The 18,261-nt window shown below is 56.1% G+C and overlaps 5 protein-coding genes across 5 annotated transcripts; 2 read left to right on the forward strand and 3 right to left on the reverse strand.

The window, feature by feature from the left end:
* Window positions 1–998: 998 nt before the first annotated feature.
* On the forward strand, window positions 999–2,702 carry CDEST_06324 (Putative WW domain-containing protein). Its single transcript, XM_062922483.1, has 3 exons — window positions 999–1,448; window positions 1,530–2,368; window positions 2,472–2,702. Exons 1-3 carry the CDS (start codon window positions 1,348–1,350, stop codon window positions 2,531–2,533), a joined length of 1,002 nt encoding a protein of 333 aa, XP_062778534.1. The 5' UTR covers window positions 999–1,347; the 3' UTR covers window positions 2,534–2,702.
* A 152-nt stretch (window positions 2,703–2,854) lies between these two features.
* CDEST_06325 (Putative ER membrane protein complex subunit 7) lies at window positions 2,855–4,331 on the reverse strand. The gene is made up of 3 exons (XM_062922484.1): window positions 3,671–4,331; window positions 3,427–3,519; window positions 2,855–3,293 (listed from the first exon to the last, which is right to left on the reverse strand). The coding sequence occupies exons 1-3, from the start codon at window positions 4,107–4,109 to the stop codon at window positions 3,070–3,072; spliced, it is 756 nt and encodes a 251-aa protein (XP_062778535.1). The 5' UTR covers window positions 4,110–4,331; the 3' UTR covers window positions 2,855–3,069.
* Window positions 4,332–4,536: 205 nt separating this feature from the next.
* CDEST_06326 (Putative cys/Met metabolism, pyridoxal phosphate-dependent enzyme) lies at window positions 4,537–7,546 on the reverse strand. Its single transcript, XM_062922485.1, has 7 exons — window positions 6,893–7,546; window positions 6,724–6,778; window positions 6,569–6,652; window positions 6,122–6,481; window positions 5,452–6,044; window positions 5,307–5,370; window positions 4,537–5,231 (listed from the first exon to the last, which is right to left on the reverse strand). The coding sequence occupies exons 1-7, from the start codon at window positions 6,940–6,942 to the stop codon at window positions 5,079–5,081; spliced, it is 1,359 nt and encodes a 452-aa protein (XP_062778536.1). The 5' UTR covers window positions 6,943–7,546; the 3' UTR covers window positions 4,537–5,078.
* A 2,133-nt stretch (window positions 7,547–9,679) lies between these two features.
* Window positions 9,680–12,094, reverse strand: CDEST_06327 (Putative Marvel domain-containing protein). The gene is made up of 3 exons (XM_062922486.1): window positions 10,670–12,094; window positions 10,436–10,564; window positions 9,680–10,368 (listed from the first exon to the last, which is right to left on the reverse strand). Exons 1-3 carry the CDS (start codon window positions 10,740–10,742, stop codon window positions 10,100–10,102), a joined length of 471 nt encoding a protein of 156 aa, XP_062778537.1. The 5' UTR covers window positions 10,743–12,094; the 3' UTR covers window positions 9,680–10,099.
* Window positions 12,095–15,280: 3,186 nt separating this feature from the next.
* CDEST_06328 (Putative AMP-dependent synthetase/ligase domain, AMP-binding, ANL domain-containing protein) lies at window positions 15,281–17,952 on the forward strand. The gene is made up of 3 exons (XM_062922487.1): window positions 15,281–16,006; window positions 16,063–17,650; window positions 17,705–17,952. Exons 1-3 carry the CDS (start codon window positions 15,580–15,582, stop codon window positions 17,805–17,807), a joined length of 2,118 nt encoding a protein of 705 aa, XP_062778538.1. The 5' UTR covers window positions 15,281–15,579; the 3' UTR covers window positions 17,808–17,952.
* Window positions 17,953–18,261: the final 309 nt, after the last annotated feature.

Genomic DNA, 18,261 nt, shown 5'->3' on the forward strand with positions numbered 1-18,261 from the left:
GGCAGTAGCACCAGCCACAACTCTTGTGCGTGCTCTACTTACACTAATTAGCTAGGTATTCATGGCATTGCCTTCGAAGATGTTCTCGCTTCCGAAGGGTGAATTGTGATGAAGAGAGGCAAGCTATACGAAGCGGGGAAAATGTGCCTGCGCTGTGGAGCCTGGCTCGTGCAAGATGTTTCCAGTGGCTTGTGGAGGGTATACCGAGGTGTTTTCCCCCGTGTTCCTCACCAAGAGGTACTTTGGAAGAACATACATGTACGCACTATCCATCCTCCGGTCGGGTTTCCGGGTTCCCGGAGGAAAGCAGCAAGCAGGGACAGTAGGACCGCTTGCGTATCCGTTCATTACCTTACCTTTTACTTGATTAAGCGAGGGGCAAAATACGCATCATGTCAGTCCAAGTCAAGCAAGCATCAGAGGGAGGGGCTGTGCTTTGCAGCTCGCAGCTTGCATCAACGCCCTGTTGCAGTAGCGAAAGCAGCATCGGGAGCCATGAAGCAGCATTGCAGCATTGCAGAAGCAGTATAGAGAATGCTGTAAGAGAGACTTCGAGAAGCAATATGGAAAAAGGCGAGCTCGCAACCCAAGGCAAAGACTCTCTCTCGCTCCACCTCGTGTGTCTCTCGCCCCGCGATTGCGTGAACCCATGCCAACATGAACCGTTTGCCGTCGCATTGTTTGTCTCTCCCGTCCCAGGACAAGCCTGATGCTGTCAGTCGACAAATCCACCTGGTCTGGACGACAGTGATTATGCGAAGCCTCCGCCACGCCACGTCGCCTCCCTCCCACCGTGGCAGACCAAGGAGATGCGGAAACGTCGGGATGTCATTGGGTCGCGCCCCTCAAAGGTATCCCGCACCTTATGCTTAGCTACTTACCTGCGTAGGTACTCTAGTACCTTTTGGTGTTGGAAAGGAAGAGAGAAACGTTGAACGCTTGAAGACGTAATCCCGGCCTTCCGCCTTCCAAATGCCCATACCGCCCGCCCAAAACGCTATTGCGCCTCCCCAATTACAACAACGCCTAACACTCCCCTCAGCGAAGTAAAGAGGCGACTTTTCTCCATCCCATCTCTCCCCTCTCCTCCAAACATCAGTCCCTTATTTCAAGTTTGGTTTTCTCTAACCTGTCCAAAAGGGTAGCTGTAGAAAGCTTTGGAACCTTTAGCTAGTACCTACCTCGACACAACCTTACTCCCACATCTCCAGTACCTGCAGCAATCGATCCCGTGTCAATCCCGATTTGACGGCCCTCGTTCATACTAAGGCACTGCGCGCGCAAACGTTGGATCGCTTTTGACGGCATCACCTTGCCCTCCCCAGATTCAAACTCACAATCCTACACATGGCCGACGATTTCGCTCCCCCGACGGGTCCCCCGCCTCCCAAGGCCCCCGAGGTCCCACCCGGCTGGATCGCCCGCTGGAATGATCAGTACAAAGAATGGTAAGCCCTCGTGGCCCCACCGTCCGGCCAGGCGAACCCCTTCACCGCGAACCATGACACTGACTTGTATCTCTTGACAAGGTTCTACGTGAACCTCCACACCAAACAGTCACAATGGGATAAGCCGACCGAGCCCGCCGTGCCCCCTCCTCCGCCCCCGGCCGACGACCAACCGGGCGGCCCTCCCCCTGGCTACGCCCCGGGCCCCGGCGTGCCGACGCCCCCTGTAGACCAAAAGACCAACCCCTACGACCAGAAGCACAACCCCTACGAGAACCAGTCTTCGACACCCCAGCCCTACGGCGCCGGCGGCTCCAATACTATGAGTGAGGACGAGCGCCTCGCCCGCCAACTCCAGGCCGAGGAAGAGGCCCGCTCTCGTGGCTCGCACTCGCCCATGCCTCCCGGCTACAACCTCCACCAGCAGCAGCACCAGCAGCCCCAAAGCCCCTTTCCCGATCAGCTCCCGCCCCGCGCGCAGGAGGCTAGGGGCAAGAGCGGCGGCGGGTTCCTCGGGAAGCTGCTCGGCAAGGCCAAGACGGGCGGCATGGGCGGCCTGGGTGGCTCGAGCAGCCACGCGCAGCCGCACTACGGCGGGTACCCCCAGCAGCAGCAGTACGGCGGATACCCGCCTCAGCAACAGTATGGCGGGTATCCCCCCCAGCAGCAGTATGGGGGTTACCCGCAGCAGCCAGGCTACGGCGCCCCGGGGGGTTACGGCATGCAGGGCGGCGGATATGGCGGTTATGGGCGCGGCATGGGCGGAATGGGCGGCATGGGCGGGGGTCGGAAGCCCGGCGGCGGCGGTATGGGTATGGCTGGCGGCATGGCGCTTGGTGCCGGTGCCGGACTGTTGGGCGGCGCGCTGATTGCGGACCACATTAACGACGAGCAGCAAGAGGCGTATGCCGATGGATACAGTATGTCACATTTTTTTTCTATCCCCTTTCTTTTTGATTCCCTTTTTCGCACACTCTGGCATGATGTCTTGACTTGCGGATACTGACGACAGGGGCTTTCTAGATGACGGTAACGACGGCGACGACTTTGGCGGTGGTGGTGACGACTTTGGTGGCGACTTCTAGTCGGTTAGGTAGGGCCGGTTGTTGGTGGATGGACGCATTCCACATGAGTTACTCGGATGGGTCTTGCATCACGCAAGAGACCGGAACACAATATGGAAAGACGGGCGGGTGAAGGGCGTGAAATTTGTCTAATAATATCTGTACGCTTGCTTTTTCGTCGTAGACAAACAGGGCCGCTCTTGGCTGTTGCATCAAGCAGCTTGTTTCCATCATCGCGGGTCAGCTAGTTGGTCCCTTGTGTATGTTGTGGGCGAAGGGTCGCGTCAACGTTACCTTTTGGAGGAGGCCACGAACCCCTACCTCATGAAGCGCATGGCACTCACAAACGTAGGGGATGGTGCGAGGGCGAGCTGGGGCCGTAAGGATAAATGAACATGTATCTAGGAAATAAGCTGCAAACTCATCACCGGCTCTCGCAGTACCGGGCCTTCCAGGTCCGACATTCAAGACCTTGCCTCTCTGGCTTTCCCTTCTTTTCTTTGGTTTTCATGATTCCTTTCCTCGACGCCACATCGCACAGCAGCCGCATTGTCTCTTCACCTCCGCACGCCCTTCTCCTTCTTCCCGGCGCCACTGCCGCCACCGTTCGGGGACCCAGAGCCTGACGGTGTTTCGTCCTTCTTTCCGGTACCCGCCAAGAAAGCGGCCATGTCGAAGTTGCCCATAGGGTTGGCGCCAGGCTCGCCGCCGCCGCCGAGGATGCTGTTCATAGGGTTGCTCTTCTGGCGCTCCTCGAACTCGGCACGCATTTCAGGGTCCACTGGGGATGTGATGTCAGTTGATATCGGGAAGAGAGAAGAATGGGATACGAGGGTAGAGGGTGTTTTCTTAGAGGGGGTATTTAAAGAGGAGCAGGGGTGAGCTGGATGGGCAAGGAGATAAGGGCGACATACTGTTGTCAACAAGGTAGGGCATGCCGAGGAAGATGCCCATGCTGACAAGGCCAAGGAGGATCATGGGGTTCTTGAGAATGGTAAGAACCGAGACTGTATCATCGGTGCGTTAGCATATATATCATGGCCTCTCCTCTTGTTCAATCGAATGCGCCTAGGAGGGGCGACGCAGCCCACGCTCGTCCCAGGCGTTTCTATCTCCCAATACGGAAAACATGGTTGGATGTAGGAGGGGAAAACCTACACTTGCTCCTTTCGACGAAGTAGTTCTTGCCTCCCAGAACCCGCACCTCGAAGCCCCTGCCGCCGCCCTCAAAGTCCTTGGCCGCGTAGACCTCGCCCTTGTTGTCCCAGTCGTTGCCGCGGTACGTCTCCCAGGCTACCAGGCTGCCGTCAGCGGCGACGTCGAGACGCAGGGGCGCAAAGGCGTGGGTCGCACAGTGAACGTCGACCAGATACGAGCCGGGGGCGGTGACATTGGCGAAGACGAAGGTGTTCTTGACAGACAGCGGGGCGGAGAAGGAGGCGCCCAGGGCGGAGAGGGTCGCGCGCGTCGAGGGCGGAAGGGTATAGGGATTCGGCAGAGCCGGGGAGGAGGGAATCGAGAGTGTGAGGGAGGCGGCGAGGGCGAGGGAAGTCGTGGTGTAGGCCGCAAGGGCCGCGAGTGCTTCGAGGAGGCGCATTTTAGGGGCGAGGGAGGGATGGGGGCGGTCTACGGTTGAGGAGCTGTATAGCCTGCGGTTCGAACGGGCGGGACACTCGAGGGGAAGCCGGATGCTTGTAATACCAACGACGAGTGGGATGGGAGAGAGGAGGTGGGTGGAAAGAGCTCGAGGCCGGGAGAGGTTCTAATCGAGGTGGAAATGGAGGTGTAGATGAATGGCGGCGGCCTGGAACTGGACGGGGGGAAGCTTGGATGAGCAACGGTGGACTGCAAAGCGTGTGGTTTCTGAAGCCCCAGCCGCTGTTGACCAATCATGTCCGACGAACGGATTATTGTCGTCTATCGCGCCGGGGGCCGGGCTCCACCCGCCCGCCGACCCCATTCCACAGCTGTGAGTGCTAGCTAACAGCAACCAGCAACCACCATGCTGGCCTTATTTGCACCACAGACTTTAGCACGTTTACGGGTGCAAGGCAGAGGCGGCTGCTCCAAATAAAAGCCGCTCAACTGCCCACTAGGAATTTGTGGCGTCGGCACGTTTTGATTTCCTCGCATGCCTGGCGAGTTGCCACTGGCAGCCGCGCCTCATCCGGATCGCGACCGCCGTCGTCGAAGACCAGGAGGCATCCGCTTTGTCTGTGTCTCTCCTTGTTTTCCCTCACGCTCTGACAGCGGCCAGATGGTTGGAGGGTGTGGGTTTTGTCTCAGGCGTTGGCTGGATCGGCATGTTTTCGATGCACGACACACGAGACAAGGGAGACAGACGGCACTGCATCCTCCTCTTCAGCTTTTTGATCATTCAAACGGATTTTTTCATTACAAAACATTTTAACGTTGCTTTTTCTACGGGTATTCGTTCTCTCATGCAACCAAAACAATTTCATCATCCAGGCGCTGGCAAAAACGCTTGCACGCTGTCCACCTAAACGTGGTTCAGGGGGGCGTTCCCTATCTCTTCGTGTCGTCCCGTCTTATCTCGACGAAAGTTTTACGGGGCCAGCGGCGCGTCCTCGTGCTTGTTCTCCGCGGCGGGGGCGGCCTTGCCGGCGGTCGTGGCGGCCGCGGCGTTCTTGAAAGACTGCTCGAAATCGCCGATGATATCGTCAATGTGCTCCGTGCCGACCGAGATGCGGATGAGGTCCTGTTGCGGATCCTGTTAGTCACGGTTCCGCGCCGGAAGCGCTTGGTCGGATTTCTCCTTCCGGGGAAAGCTTACCTCACTGACGCCGGAGCTCTTCTTCTCTTCGTCGGACAGCTGCTCGTGGGTAGTGGTCCAGGGGCTGTTTTGTTAAAAACGTCGTTAGCGCTTTGCACCACGGAGAGCGATTGCTCCTGGTGAGGGGTCGTCTCTCAAAACTTACTGGATGGCAAGGGTCTTGGAGTCGCCGACGTTGGCGAGGTTGGAGATGAGCTTGAAGCCGTCGACGACCTGGCTGCCTGCGGAGCCGCCGCCCTTGACGCCGAAGCTGAGGACGCCGCCGAAGCCGCGCTTGAGGTACTTCTTGGCCGTCTCGTGGTACGGGTGGCTCTCGAGGCCGGGGTACGAAACCCAGCTGACATAGTCGCTGGCCTCGAGCCACTTAGCGAGGGCGAGGGCGTTCTGGGCGTGGCGCTCGGCGCGGAGGGAGAGCGTCTCGATACCGATGAGGAGCTGCTGGGCGGCGAAGGGGTTGAGGCTGGCGCCGAGGTCACGCAGGATCTCGACGCGGGCGCGGATGATGAAGGTGACGGGACCGAACGTCTCCCAGAACTTGAGGCCGTGGTAGCCGTCGCTGGGCTCCGTCATGAGCGGGAAGCGACCGTTGTCCCACTTGAACTTGCCGCTGTCGACGATGACGCCGCCGATGGTGGTGCCGTGGCCGCCAATCCACTTGGTCGCCGAGTGGACAACGATGTCGGCGCCGTGGTCGATGGGGCGAATGAAGTAGCCGCCAGCGCCAAAGGTGTTGTCGACCTGCGGGCGGTGCATTGTTAGCCTTGTTCACGTTTCCCTCGTCTCTCGGGACAGGAGAGACGCGGACGCAGACTCACAATGACGGGCACGCCCTTCTCGTGGGCGACCTTGGCGATGGCCTCGAGATCAGGCACGTTGTACTTGGGGTTGCCGATACTCTCGACGTAGACGGCCTTGGTCTTGTCGTCGATGGCGTTGGCAATGTCCTCGACGCGGTCGCCATCGACGAATTTTGTTTGGATGCCGAGGCGCGGCAGGAACACCTTGAACTGGTTGTAGGTACCACCATAGAGCAGCGAGGTCGCGACGATATTGTCGCCGGCCTGGGCGAGGGCGCTGATGGCGATGAACTGGGCGGCCTGGCCGGAGGAGGTGGCCAGCGCGGCCACGCCGCCCTCGAGCGCGGCGATGCGCTTCTCGAAGACGTCGACCGTGGGCTGGCGGCGGGGAAACGGGTGTCAACAGGCTTCTTTGCTTCCTTGCGGCTACAGTCAAAGGTTGGGGAAGAGAAAGGGCACACGCACGTTCATGATACGGCTGTAAATGTTGCCAAACTCCTTGAGGCCAAAGAGCCTCGCGCCGTGGGCTGAGTCATTGAAAGTAAAGCTCTACATGTTGGGCTGCTATCAGTTTCTGTCGCGCTTCTGCTCCTCAGGTGATTGCGCCAGGCAGAACGAACCGTGGTGGCGTAGATGGGGACGGCGCGCGAGTTGGTAGTCGGGTCGGGCTGCTGGCTGTTTCACACACGATTCCCGTCAGTCTTTACAGCTCTTGCGCTCGAGTTGCGTTCTCCCAGAGACGTGTTTTGCTCGCGCAGCGTGCAGGCGCGCGCGCATGTTTGTACATACCCTGCATGGAGCTGCAGCGTCTCAAAGTTCTTGCTCAGTTCTTCGGCCATTGTAACTTTCCGGCTTGTTGTGGCCAGGAGATATGAAGAGATACTATTGGGCGGGGGGTAGGAGCAAGTGGGAAAGTTCTCGGTGAAGGAGGGGGAGGGGTAAGTAGCAGGAAGGGGAGAGAGAAGACAGAGAGAAAGAGAAAGCTTCTTCTTTCTGGGAGTGTGTGAGACAAGAAGAGCAGATGGACACGCTTAAAGCCCAACGGCGGCCGGCAACCGGAGGCACAACAGCAAGAGGGGCGGCGGAGGAGAGGCAGAAAGGAATCGAGCTAGCCAAAATGATGCCATTGAGGGGAGATCACACCATAGGTAGGCTGGTCTTCATCTATGTATATAATTACCTCTTGGCCTTTTTCTTCGAAGAAAAAGGGTCCCGCGACGTGGTGGTGGTCACGCATCTTTTTCCCAATTGGAGGACGACCCCTCGTCAAGGACCCCTCTGCTCGTCGTTAGTTCACCCATGACAGATGGGGTTTTGACAGGAGGGATCCAATGGCTTGACCGTCGACTAATGGAGCTCGTCACGGCTTGTTTACGACGCTGCGGCAAAGGCTGGCTGGTCATTGGCATGGTGAGAAGCTGATGCGGAAAGTCGTGTAAGGGGCTGCCGACCTCACGACGAAGAGAGGCGCCGATTCAGGCATGAGATGTGGGGTTTGGCCAGAGCACGCAATCGACGCTGAAATGTCACTTTGCGGGGCAAGACAGGGGGTCGTTGGCGGCCATTGGGGAACTTTGAGGAGGGGCAGTCCACACCGCGACCTGGAGAAGTTTGGCTTGTCCTGGTAATTCCGTCGCCGGCTGTGTGCTCAGCTCACTGAGTGCCTGGAGGCCTTGTTCAAGATGCTTGTTTGCTGCTCCCTAATCAAGCACGAGAGGCCCAATATAGGACGAGAAGAGGTCTTGCTGTCTGAGCTATTGGGGTCGGCATCCAGCTTCATACGTATTGATTGGTCCGGGCGAGGGACGGAGGATTTGTGGGTGGCTTCGGGGGCCGAAAGGCTTTCCGTTTTTCACAAATCCCGACGACGGCTGCAGTAGAGACCGGCCGGGCATAAATGCCGACAACCTCGGCCGGGCCCCACGGCTAAGATGCCGCCACGGTTGTCGGTCGGGAGAGACAACAGCCCGTGGCCCACAGCGGCTGTCGCTTGAGCTCAAAAGTGGAACAATCGGGACATTTTGTTGAACAGCGGAAGGGGGCGGGAATCAACAATGGCGGTCAGATTACACCGTTGTAGGGTTGAGCTCAAGCCAGGTGACGACAGAGAACGACAATATCACGCTTCTGTACTAATATATTTCTTTCCTTCTTTCCCCTTTCCCCTTTCCTCAGCGCCTGCAGGTACTTCGCAGTGGTTAGATCCTAAAAAGCCCGCACTGATAAATACTTGGTGCTCCCGAGGGAAGATAGGAGGCATCGGCAATCGAGTGAGCACGACGGGGTCGATAACCCCTAACCAGACTCCTCACCGCTGCAGCACAGGTAGGGTCTGGGGTGCAGCCGTAGCTCGGCCAAAACTGACCGAAAGACATGTTCTCAGACTTCAGCTTCTTTACTGATCGATCGCGGTGTGTATGGTGTCAGCTGGGTGAGATGAAGCGCCTTCTATGCTGACACGTCGTGTGTCAAACATGACAAGAACGAGCCCTTGGAGCCGACTCGACATCCCCGGCTTCTTTTTCCACCACCCCAGACGCCTGGAGCTTAGAGCATAAAAGTCAACGCTTACCCATGTCCTATCCCGACCAGCTTCGATCTGTCGCGGAAACCACTCGCAGGCCCGAGTTCCAGTGGGCTACATCTCTGATACGTCCCCTGGTCTCAACTGAGAGCAGTCCACAACCCAGGCCACGTCCCTTGGTGCATCATTCCAGGCCATTTGACAATGGTTTCCATGGCTTTTCGGCATAGAAGCTTGTCAGATGCCGTCTGCCGGAGTTGTTGCCCTCGAATTTGGTCTTCTCGGCCAGCCCGCTCGAGACACTGACAACGAACTATTCCACTACGTGGGCCGTGAACTAGTTGGAGCTGTATGGGACTAGCTGCCAGTCCTATTGACCGAAAATGATAGCAAAGCAGAGAATCTGTCACATCAGCGGTTGCCACCCATATAGTATGCAGTATATGCGCATCAAAGGTCGTCTATTTTGTCGTCGTCAGGAAGCTCGATGTCGTTAAAAAGCCCACGTAGCTTACCGGAAATCTGCTGCAGTCGCTTGTTGATTGCAGACGATCACTTCGGATTTCTTTGTCAAGGCTGTGAGAATTGGCATAACCCAGATGAAGCCGTTATCATACTTAGGCCATAATCTCGCCCTGTATCTTCTGATAAAACATACCGAACCTATCTCTCTGAGGTGCTTCCAGGTCCTCCTCATGGCCCAGTCGATCCTCTACAGCCAATTTATTGAGACAACTCTTGACTTGAACGTGGGGGCAGTGTCGACTAGAGAAATACATTTGTCGCTTAATATTGTCTGCATTCGCTGGACGCTCGTCTACTAAGTCATTGTTCAAGTCGAACTGTATCACCATCGCGCCGAGCACAATATCGTCTAGTCGAACGTCGATAGTGTCGTCGGGAACATCATTTCGAATAACGATCATGAGTCTCGCGTGAATTGACGAAAATCCCAAATACACACTGCTTGCCACGGAAGCCGCGACAATCTTGCCGCACTGGTTCGAGGGCAGAGCATCTGAACAAAAACTGGCTGGACCGAGATTCGAGGGTTATGGGAAGGAAAAACTACAGACCGAAGTCTGCAGAGTAATAATAATACGGATAGCATCTACGTCCTTATTGAAGTGACCAACCCAAAACCCAATTGTATCCGATCCACACATATTTTCCAATATTCGTGCCAACCTAATGACATCCATCTCAATACAAACACCCCGTCCTTTCCAGGTTTGGCATGTTCGGTTTTCCTCTTCCCCTACAAATTCCGTGTAAACCAGTCATCTAGACAAGGTTCACGTCACTAAACCCCGGGCCGTATATGCGCCTCTGATCGATCTCCCAGAGTTTATTGCGGTCGCTTTTGCGGTCCCACGACGGCATGCGCTTGACCCGGATGAGCTCGACAGACGCCTCCCGCCGGCGCTCCTCAAGGGCGGCATGAAAGGCCTTAAAGGAGTCGGCGTAGGTGTTTACACGGACTCCTTCATTTGAGGAGGGGGGCCAGCGGCGGTTGGCTTGCGGAACCCCGTCTTGAAGACGTCCTTGGCCATGAGCAGTGCGGTCCCGGACCAGAGGGCAAACTGGAGCGCCGCGAGGACCGTGTCGGCACGGGCGGCGGCGCAGACGGAGCCGCGGCAGAAGAGGAGCTTGCTGAGGAAGACGGCGAGGGCGATAAAGCCGGCGAAGTAGAAGAGCACGTTGAGCGCCTCAAAGCCGACAGCAGCCCAGGGGTGGGAAGCTGGGGTTGGTCAGCACACGGTTTACATCTCATACACGCATATGATGTAGAGAAGCAGGAGGCTCACCTCTGGGAGCAAATCTGGGGACCAGCTCGAGGTAGGCGATCGAGATGAAGGACCAGAGCGGGACGAAGACCAGGAAATTGATCTGGGACGGGGACGATGTCATCGTGTCCATGTTGTACCAGTTTGCGACTGCGAACACAGTCAGTTGTCATGATTCCCACCAAGAAAAAGAACAGGCCACCGCGGTTGACCAATTTCTTTAAAAAAAAAATTTGGACAGTTTCTGTCACGTACCAAAGGCCGAGAGACCCAGAATCACCAATGCCAGAACGCCCTGGACGATTCGGAGAGGAAGAATAAGACCCATCTTGTCGGATGTTTTCGTTATCGTTTCGTTGATGATAGACTCGTAGTGTCTGTCGTTGAGGGTATGAGAACAAGGAAAGAATATAAATAAAAAAGTAGTATGGTCAATATGAGTCTAAGCTGCCCCCAGTGCGCTATTCAAGAAGTGAAGAAGGAAGATTGGCAAGAGAGAATGGGCGGAAACGGTCGAGCGGGAGAAGGGGCAAGAAAAGGGCAACGCAAGCACGAAAGAGGGGAAATCAGTTATGCTTTTGTATGGATGGGCAATCCCATCTTCCTCGTCTCTCCCTGCTCGAGTGTTTGAGAGGCGGAACATGTCGGTCGCGGCACCTGGCCCATTACTGGACACACCTCAAGGGTCTGTCGGGATGTGTGGTCTTGTGTGGTGCTGGGCAATGCACGGCCTGAGACCTCTGAAATGCATCTGAAACGGGACTCCCCTGGAGCCGTGGCCATGCGCAGCCGTCCAGACGAACAGAAGATGGTGTGTGGCAGGGTCCCCAAAGGCTCCATTGGACCAATCCCAGTAGCGAAGATCAACAGAGCCTCCTTCTCGTGCCGGACCACGGCTTGGCGCTAGCAGTTTGTTGCGCGCAGTCCTACTTCTTGGTTGGACGACCTGCGAGGGGTGATTGTTGTTGGTTCACGGCTGTTTTGTGTGTGATCGAGCGAGCGAGCGAGGGAGTGGCCTCGTGGCAGGCTCACATCGAAAGGGGAGGACGAACGGGTCCTTTTCTGAAGGAGTAGAACGACACTAGTAGTTGCCGGATAACAAGAATCGACACCAGAGCCGCCCATGGCACCTCAGTGGCACGGCGTGATCGTGTGGCATCACCTGTAGGCAGGTGAGAGGCAGAGGCATTGCTATGCAGAAAGGGCGGTACTGGGATAGAGTGAAGGGAGGCCAAATTAACGTTGCATTGCTTCTGCTTGCTGCGAGCTGCTAGCAGAGGGTGCGAAAGCCACCAGAGAAGGAGTGTGGTGTGTGTGGGTTTGGGTTTGGGTTTGGGGAAACTCGAGGTGGAGGGCTGAAGTGAAGCGGGATCTTCGGATTGAGAAACGCAGTGAGCCGGCAGACGCAGAGATACGCGAGTCTTGCAGATGTGCTCGGAGGGTTGGTTTGAGGCTGAAGAACAGTGAGTCTCAAGATGCCAAGCATTATTCACCCTGGGCACCAGGCGCGTGTCGCCGAACTTTCGACGACGACGACGACGACAAGGGGCGATGTCGTGTTGTGGGCATTGAAACAAATGGGACTAGAGTAAATGGACAAGACATAGGCAGCCACAGGACGGGGTCAGTTGTGACGGTGTACGCATTTGTGTGTTAGGTGCCTCACGTAATGGCAGGGAGAGTAGGGGAGTGTGTTGAGGGAGAAAACGAGTGGTGAGAAAATGTCCGAACGTGTGTTGTTTCCTCGCTCCCGGGTCCACCCCTTTTTCATCGCCCCTCAAGATTCACGCATGAGCGGGCGGGTTGTGGGCTACCAGCATCATTGAGCCCCTGTCAAGCCTTGGCTGGCGCAACGGGAACAAAACCTACCATGATAGAGTACCTACGTAACCTACCTATGAAAGAGGGAGGGAAAGCAGAGGGCACTCCGGGGCCGCTGGTTGCGAGCAGGAGAAACTATGGGCCACTGTTCTCTCCGTGGAGGATCAATCTTCAGCGCAAAGGGAACGGCGGACGTTACAGCGCCAAGGGTGCCGCCCAAGTTTCTTTGCAGAACACTCGAAACAGCCAACAGCCGTGGTGGAAACTTGAGAATATGACATTTACAGAAAATCATTATACCTTCTCCCAGATCTTACTGTGTGCTTTCCTACAGTACACAGTCAGTAGGTACGTATCAATTCGGTGGTGGGTCCACGGCTGTTCGCTCCTCCATGTAGTTGGCTGTTCTTAAAAAAGCCGTGAGACGCCGCACAACCAACTCCCAGACTCAGTCCGATACTCAGAGTGCCAAGACTCAAGGAACCTCCCGAGACAGACCCTTCGCTCCCCTGTTTGCCTTTCTTGATGCTGGGGTGACGAGTCTTTCCCACTGTTGACACATCCTACCCTTCGTACCTTCTCCTCCTCTTTCACTGTTTCCAGTCTCTGCCGCCCGCTTGTTACGTACGACTGGCTGCGGCAGCGGTCCTCTGCAGACTTGGCTACCGATAGCCTCGAAACTGCTACTCTGCAAAAGCTTCGCCTCGCCCAGACACTGCATCGTATACCAGGAAGGATTGGGGTTCCTGGGCATCCAATGACCCTGTCCCAACTCTCCGCCCGCCGTCTATCCCTTACGTCGATTCCCCCATAACGTTGTCACCTCTGATCGGACGCACTCTGCAGGAAGTCTTGGCCAGCGCCAGAATCATTCGCTTCTGCCGCCTCTAGAGCCTCAACGCAGCACTGGGGCTCTTGGCGACCAGATCTGGCACAGTCTTCGCATCTCCTGCAGAGGCGGGCGGCAGTCTTGCCCGCATCCTAGATAGTGTGAGTGAGAGTGTGTCTCGGGCCGGTTTATCCCAGGTGGCCGAGATGGTGTCACGCCTCGCCAAAGAGAGGAGAATTGCCTTCGAAGAAGAAGAAAAAGAAAAAAGAACAAGAGGGATAATCCGAAAGGGGCTCTGCGGCAGAGCCTCATGACGCCTGGTCTCGGCGTCCCGTTTCGACATGGTCGGGATCGAACACTGAACATCGTACATCGTATGCGAAGAAACGAAAAAGCTTCCGCGGACTTGTCATCCCGGCTAGCTTCAAAATAATTTCCATCCACGTCTTTACTTGCGCGGTGCTCCCCTCTCTCGTTACGGGACACTGGATCTCTTGCTTTTCCGAGTCCCTCGAAATGGCAGTTTCAAAAAGAACAGCTGGCCTACGCTGTGTCATCTTCGAAAGGCCTTCGCGAGTCATCCGGAGGGGACGTCTTACTTGGGCATCCGGTTTCGTACCATTCACTTCCTGATCAGACACGACCCAAAACGCAGGCTCTTGTTTTGTGTTTGCTCTGTTCCATCACCGCCGTTTGCTGTCTCATCGCCTACTTCTCACAACTGGCACGTCAAAGCTGTCGCGGCTTACCCACAGTTGAGGTCACAGCTGAAATCTGTCAACGGGCTGTCAGCCGGTCATACAAGAACCCAAATTATCTCCAGTTGGACCAGGGATTTGTTTTCGTTCAACAAGAGAATTCGGAATGTTTGAACCTGTTTGACGGACTGTGTCGTCCAGGTTTTTTCGGGCCCATTTTCATCTTTCCTTCCTGCACGTTAGCTTGCCTTGCTACAAGGACTCGGCTCCACCCATTGGTGGCTTTCCGGGAATAACTTAAATGTCGGCCTCCGTGGACTGAAGAAGGCCAAACCAACTGAGAGGTAACAAACCCGAGAGATGACCGTGAGCGAGTGCCAGAATATTTCTCCGATCCCTCTAGGATTACCTATGAAGAGGAAGCGCAGACCCGAGACCAACTCAATTATGGGAGGCGTCACTTACCTACCGCCTTCGCAGTGGGCCACAGCAGAGGCGGTTTGTCTCGCCAGCCCGGCGTCAGGGCGGACTCGTAGCAGGTGGGACCCGGACCTACTCGGCCCATTCGGGTACGGTGTCCAATAACCTCCGCCCCGAGTGAGACAGAAGCTATTGCGCCCGGATCGCGACAGCACAGCCCTGACATGTGACAGCTTCCACCGATTGGTGCTTTCTGGAGGGGTCGAATCTCGGTCGCTGTCGCATCGTTAATCCGTCTGTCGAACTGGTGACGACCTTGATGTCTGGATCCTCACTAAAGGTAGCCTATTCACCGGCAAAGACGAAGGAGGATGGACATCGGCATCATCAAATTTCCAGTCCTGAACATGGCATTCGAGGGGGGCGCGGTGCAGAAGTAAGATCTGCCGAGGTTTCTAATAAGACTAGCCCCGTTTAATGAACGATCGCCGTTTGTTGATTATCCTCGCAAAGTACTTACCTAGGCAGCAAACAGTTCCTTACTCGCATAACCCCTGCAAGGTAATTATGCCTCTACAAGACGTGATGGCATTTGCCACAGTTGGTTGGATCGTAATGCTCACATGCTGGATAGTGTTTAGTATCAATGATTATGGCTCTCATTCAATTGTCAGCGTTTTGCTAACTGTCTACTTGTTGCACTACGACTTGCATGCAACACACCCGGCTGACTTCTTCCACGTGGACACTTCACGGTGAGGTCATGGACAGTCCACGGGGGCAGCTTTCCCCGTTTTTTTGGAATCTCCGACCATGCCCCCCAGCTTCAGCTTCCCTTCCCTCCGCTGCCAACCACCCCAGTGCCCCGCAAGCCACTGCGTCCAGCGCCCCCTTAGCGGACCCTTCGGGACCTAAGAAGGCCTATCAGGGCCTTCCAATCGCTGTAGCATGTCCCCCCTTAGTGCAGTCATCATCTGGGGTTGCCGAGGACCTTTGATGGATCCCTGGCCACTCTGGGCAGCTGTGCCTCGGTCCAACACGGCCTCTCTCTCATTGGATCTTCCCCCCCATTTCCTGCACATTCAGGTCTATTACTGGGTATTCGGTTCTCGAGCTCTTGGGCGTTTGTCTGCCTCTTCTATCCATACCTCAACTACCTACCCAAACCTTGAACAAGAAAGGTTACCCCTCGCTGTCCCATCCCCCTTAGTCTGCTGATTCTTCCATCTTGTCTCTTCGCTCTTCGTCCCGACCTTGACACATCTCACACAGTTGCCATTTGGCATAACCCGTCACCCCCAACAAATCGGCAGCGATACCTTAGCAGATCGAAGTCGGCAAATACTCCCCCCTCGGCCGCCAATACACGCCTACAGAACCCTACTGTTGACGCGAACATGGCTCCCACACGAGACACCACCGCATATATTCAGGAGCTGGCCACCCCTCCGCCTCCAGGCTCCCCTTACGGTCTGCCTATCCCGGGTTCTGAGAAGGAAGGCCGCAGTGCCATCTACCGGCATTGGCGCTTCCGCGACGGCCCTCTGCTGTCCACCTTTGACCCCGCCGTTCAGACCGTTCACGACCTGTTCGAGGAGGCTGCGAAGAAGCGCCCCAACGCAAGGTGCCTGGGTCACCGGGCTTGGAATCCCGCGACCAAGGATTGGGAGAACAAGTACACCTGGGCCACGTATGCCGAGGTTGCCGAGCGTCGTAAGAACTTCGGCGCTGGTCTCGTAGAAGTCCACCAAAACATCGGCATCACCAGCGACCACTACGGCGTTGGCCTGTGGTCCCAGAACCGCCCGGAGTGGCACATTACCGGTACGTTGGCCTTCCATATCCATCAAGAGCGCATGGCTAACTCGGGTCGGACCCAGACCTTGGCGCTGCCTCCCAATCTCTCTTCACTGTCTCCCTGTACGAGACTCTCGGTCCCGATACTACCGAGTACATCATCAATCACGCCGGCCTGGCGTGCGTTGTCACGTCCCTGCCGCACATTCCAGTCCTGCTGAAGCTTGCGCCAAGACTCCCCTCCCTCAAGCTCATCGTCTGTCTCGACACCTTGGACGCCGGCGAGCCGGCTGGCTACTCCAAGTTGTCTGTCCTGAACGGTATCGCTGCCCAGCATGGCATTCAAATCCACTCCATGGCCGATGTTGAGGCGCTCGGCCTGAAGTCGGGCCGCCCCATGCGCCCGCCTCGTTCGACCGACTACGTCACCATCAACTACACTTCGGGAACCACAGGCATGCCCAAGGGTGTCGTTCTGACCCATGGCAACGCCGTGGCTGGTCTTGCGGCTGCGAGATCCGCCGGAACTGTCACCTACAAGGACGTCCACATCTCCTACCTGCCTTTGGCTCACATTTACGGAAGGATGGTCGACCAAACCGCCTTGGCCGAGGGAGCGGCCGTCGGCTTCTTCCGTGGTGATATTGTCGGATTGGTCGACGACTTGAAGATTCTCGAGCCAACAGGGTTCATGTCCGTCCCTCGGTTGTACAATCGCTTCAACTCGGCCATCCGATCCGCCACCATCGACGCAGACGGTGTCAAGGGATCCCTGTCCCGCCAGGTCATCAGCACCAAGAAGGCCAACATGAAGCTGCCTGTTGGCAAGGCGAGCAACTCCCACTTCTTGTATGACAGAATCTGGACTCCCAAGGTTCGTGCTGCGGTCGGCCTGAAGAAGGCTCACAGTATGGTCAGCGGTAGCGCGCAGCTGGACCCGGACGTTCATGAGTTCCTACGGGCCGCCTTTGGAAACCATTTCGTACAGGGATATGGCTTGACGGAGTCGTACGCTGTCTCGACTGTTCAGCTCAAGGGCGACTTCAGCTTGGGCAATATCGGACCGCCCGCCTCCTGCAACGAGATTTGCCTTGAATCCGTTCCCGACTTTGACTACTTCGTCACCGATAAGCCGTACCCGCGTGGTGAAATTCTCCTTCGCGGCCCCAGCATCTTCCAGGAATACTACAAGAACGAGGAGGAGACCAAGAAGGCACTCGATGCCGACGGCTGGTTCCACACGGGAGACATTGCCGAGGTCGACAATATGGGCCGCTTCAAGATCGTCGACCGCAAGAAGAACGTGCTTAAGCTATCGCAGGGAGAGTATATTTCCCCCGAGCGCATCGAGAACGTCTATCTCGGTAGCAGCAACCTGGCCGCCATGGCTTACGTCCATGGTGATCCGTCCCAGTCATCACTCGTTGCTGTCTTTGGCGTTGACCCCGAAAACTTTGCGCCATTCGCCAGCAAGGTTCTGAAGAAGACTATTGACAAGACCGACATCGCTGCGATCAAGGCCGCTGGCGCCGATCCCAAGGTCAAGAAGGCTTTCCTCGCAGAGCTTGACAAGATTGGTCGGGGCCACAAGTTCAACAGCTACGAGCGCGTGCGCAACGTCTATCTCACCGTCGACCCCTTCACCATCGATAACGAGTTGTTGACGCCTACGTAAGTGACTATCGACCCGCCCCTCATGAACTTGTGCTAACAAAATGGATATAGTCTTAAGATGAAGAGGCCACAGACCGCCAAGGCCTTCCGCGCGCAGATCGACCAGATGTACGACGAAATCAACGCGGAGCCTTCAGCTAAGCCCAAGCTTTAAAGGCGCCTTAGCTTAGAGAATTTGGCGTTTGTTTTTGTAATGTCACAATAGGTGGGCGGGGGTATAATGTACCATACAACTTGATCTATGGGCTTTCTAGAATTTGAATCGATCACGTTTGAAACATGTTCTCGGATCTTTGCACCTAACATACTGTGTGCCAACTCCAGTGGAACTGGCCGCAAATAAAATGCTATTCAAATGCGCGAATCACTCCAAACGTCAGGATGTACCCTACACTGCCTTTAGTAGAATACAATACTACCAATACTCAAATGCGGGATGGTCGTATTTAAACTAAGAAGTGGCCCGAGGTATTGCTTTTAATACCGTGCAACGGTATGACGTAGGTAGCTCGCCGGACGTAGTTCCTTGTGGGGCCGTAGGTCTCCGAAACTTGCGAGCCTTCGGCCGTATTCAACGCCGCCGAAGTACTAAACCGAGCTAATACACT

The sequence above is a fragment of the Colletotrichum destructivum genome, chromosome 4, assembly GCF_034447905.1.
Source record: "Colletotrichum destructivum chromosome 4, complete sequence".
NCBI lineage: Eukaryota > Fungi > Ascomycota > Sordariomycetes > Glomerellales > Glomerellaceae > Colletotrichum > Colletotrichum destructivum.

Bases quoted from the DNA above. Each gene is read 5' to 3' on its own strand.
- CDEST_06324 (XM_062922483.1), top strand. From the start codon at position 1,348: ATGGCCGACGATTTCGCTCCCCCGACGGGTCCCCCGCCTCCCAAGGCC. The intron at 1,449-1,529 runs GTAAGCCCTCGT...TCTCTTGACAAG, and splicing joins AATGATCAGTACAAAGAATG to GTTCTACGTGAACCTCCACA. The intron at 2,369-2,471 runs GTATGTCACATT...GGGGCTTTCTAG, and splicing joins GGCGTATGCCGATGGATACA to ATGACGGTAACGACGGCGAC.
- CDEST_06325 (XM_062922484.1), bottom strand. From the start codon at position 4,109: ATGCGCCTCCTCGAAGCACTCGCGGCCCTTGCGGCCTACACCACGACT. The intron at 3,520-3,670 runs GTAGGTTTTCCC...CCGATGATACAG, and splicing joins CTTCGTCGAAAGGAGCAAGT to TCTCGGTTCTTACCATTCTC. The intron at 3,294-3,426 runs GTATGTCGCCCT...TCACATCCCCAG, and splicing joins GCCCTACCTTGTTGACAACA to TGGACCCTGAAATGCGTGCC.
- CDEST_06326 (XM_062922485.1), bottom strand. From the start codon at position 6,942: ATGGCCGAAGAACTGAGCAAGAACTTTGAGACGCTGCAGCTCCATGCA. The intron at 6,653-6,723 runs GTTCGTTCTGCC...CCCAACATGTAG, and splicing joins TCCCCATCTACGCCACCACG to AGCTTTACTTTCAATGACTC. The intron at 6,482-6,568 runs GTGCGTGTGCCC...CCCCGCCGCCAG, and splicing joins TTTACAGCCGTATCATGAAC to CCCACGGTCGACGTCTTCGA.
- CDEST_06327 (XM_062922486.1), bottom strand. From the start codon at position 10,742: ATGGGTCTTATTCTTCCTCTCCGAATCGTCCAGGGCGTTCTGGCATTG. The intron at 10,565-10,669 runs GTACGTGACAGA...CTGTGTTCGCAG, and splicing joins TCTGGGTCTCTCGGCCTTTG to TCGCAAACTGGTACAACATG. The intron at 10,369-10,435 runs GTGAGCCTCCTG...GACCAACCCCAG, and splicing joins CCCCAGATTTGCTCCCAGAG to CTTCCCACCCCTGGGCTGCT.
- CDEST_06328 (XM_062922487.1), top strand. From the start codon at position 15,580: ATGGCTCCCACACGAGACACCACCGCATATATTCAGGAGCTGGCCACC. The intron at 16,007-16,062 runs GTACGTTGGCCT...GGTCGGACCCAG, and splicing joins CCCGGAGTGGCACATTACCG to ACCTTGGCGCTGCCTCCCAA. The intron at 17,651-17,704 runs GTAAGTGACTAT...AAATGGATATAG, and splicing joins AACGAGTTGTTGACGCCTAC to TCTTAAGATGAAGAGGCCAC.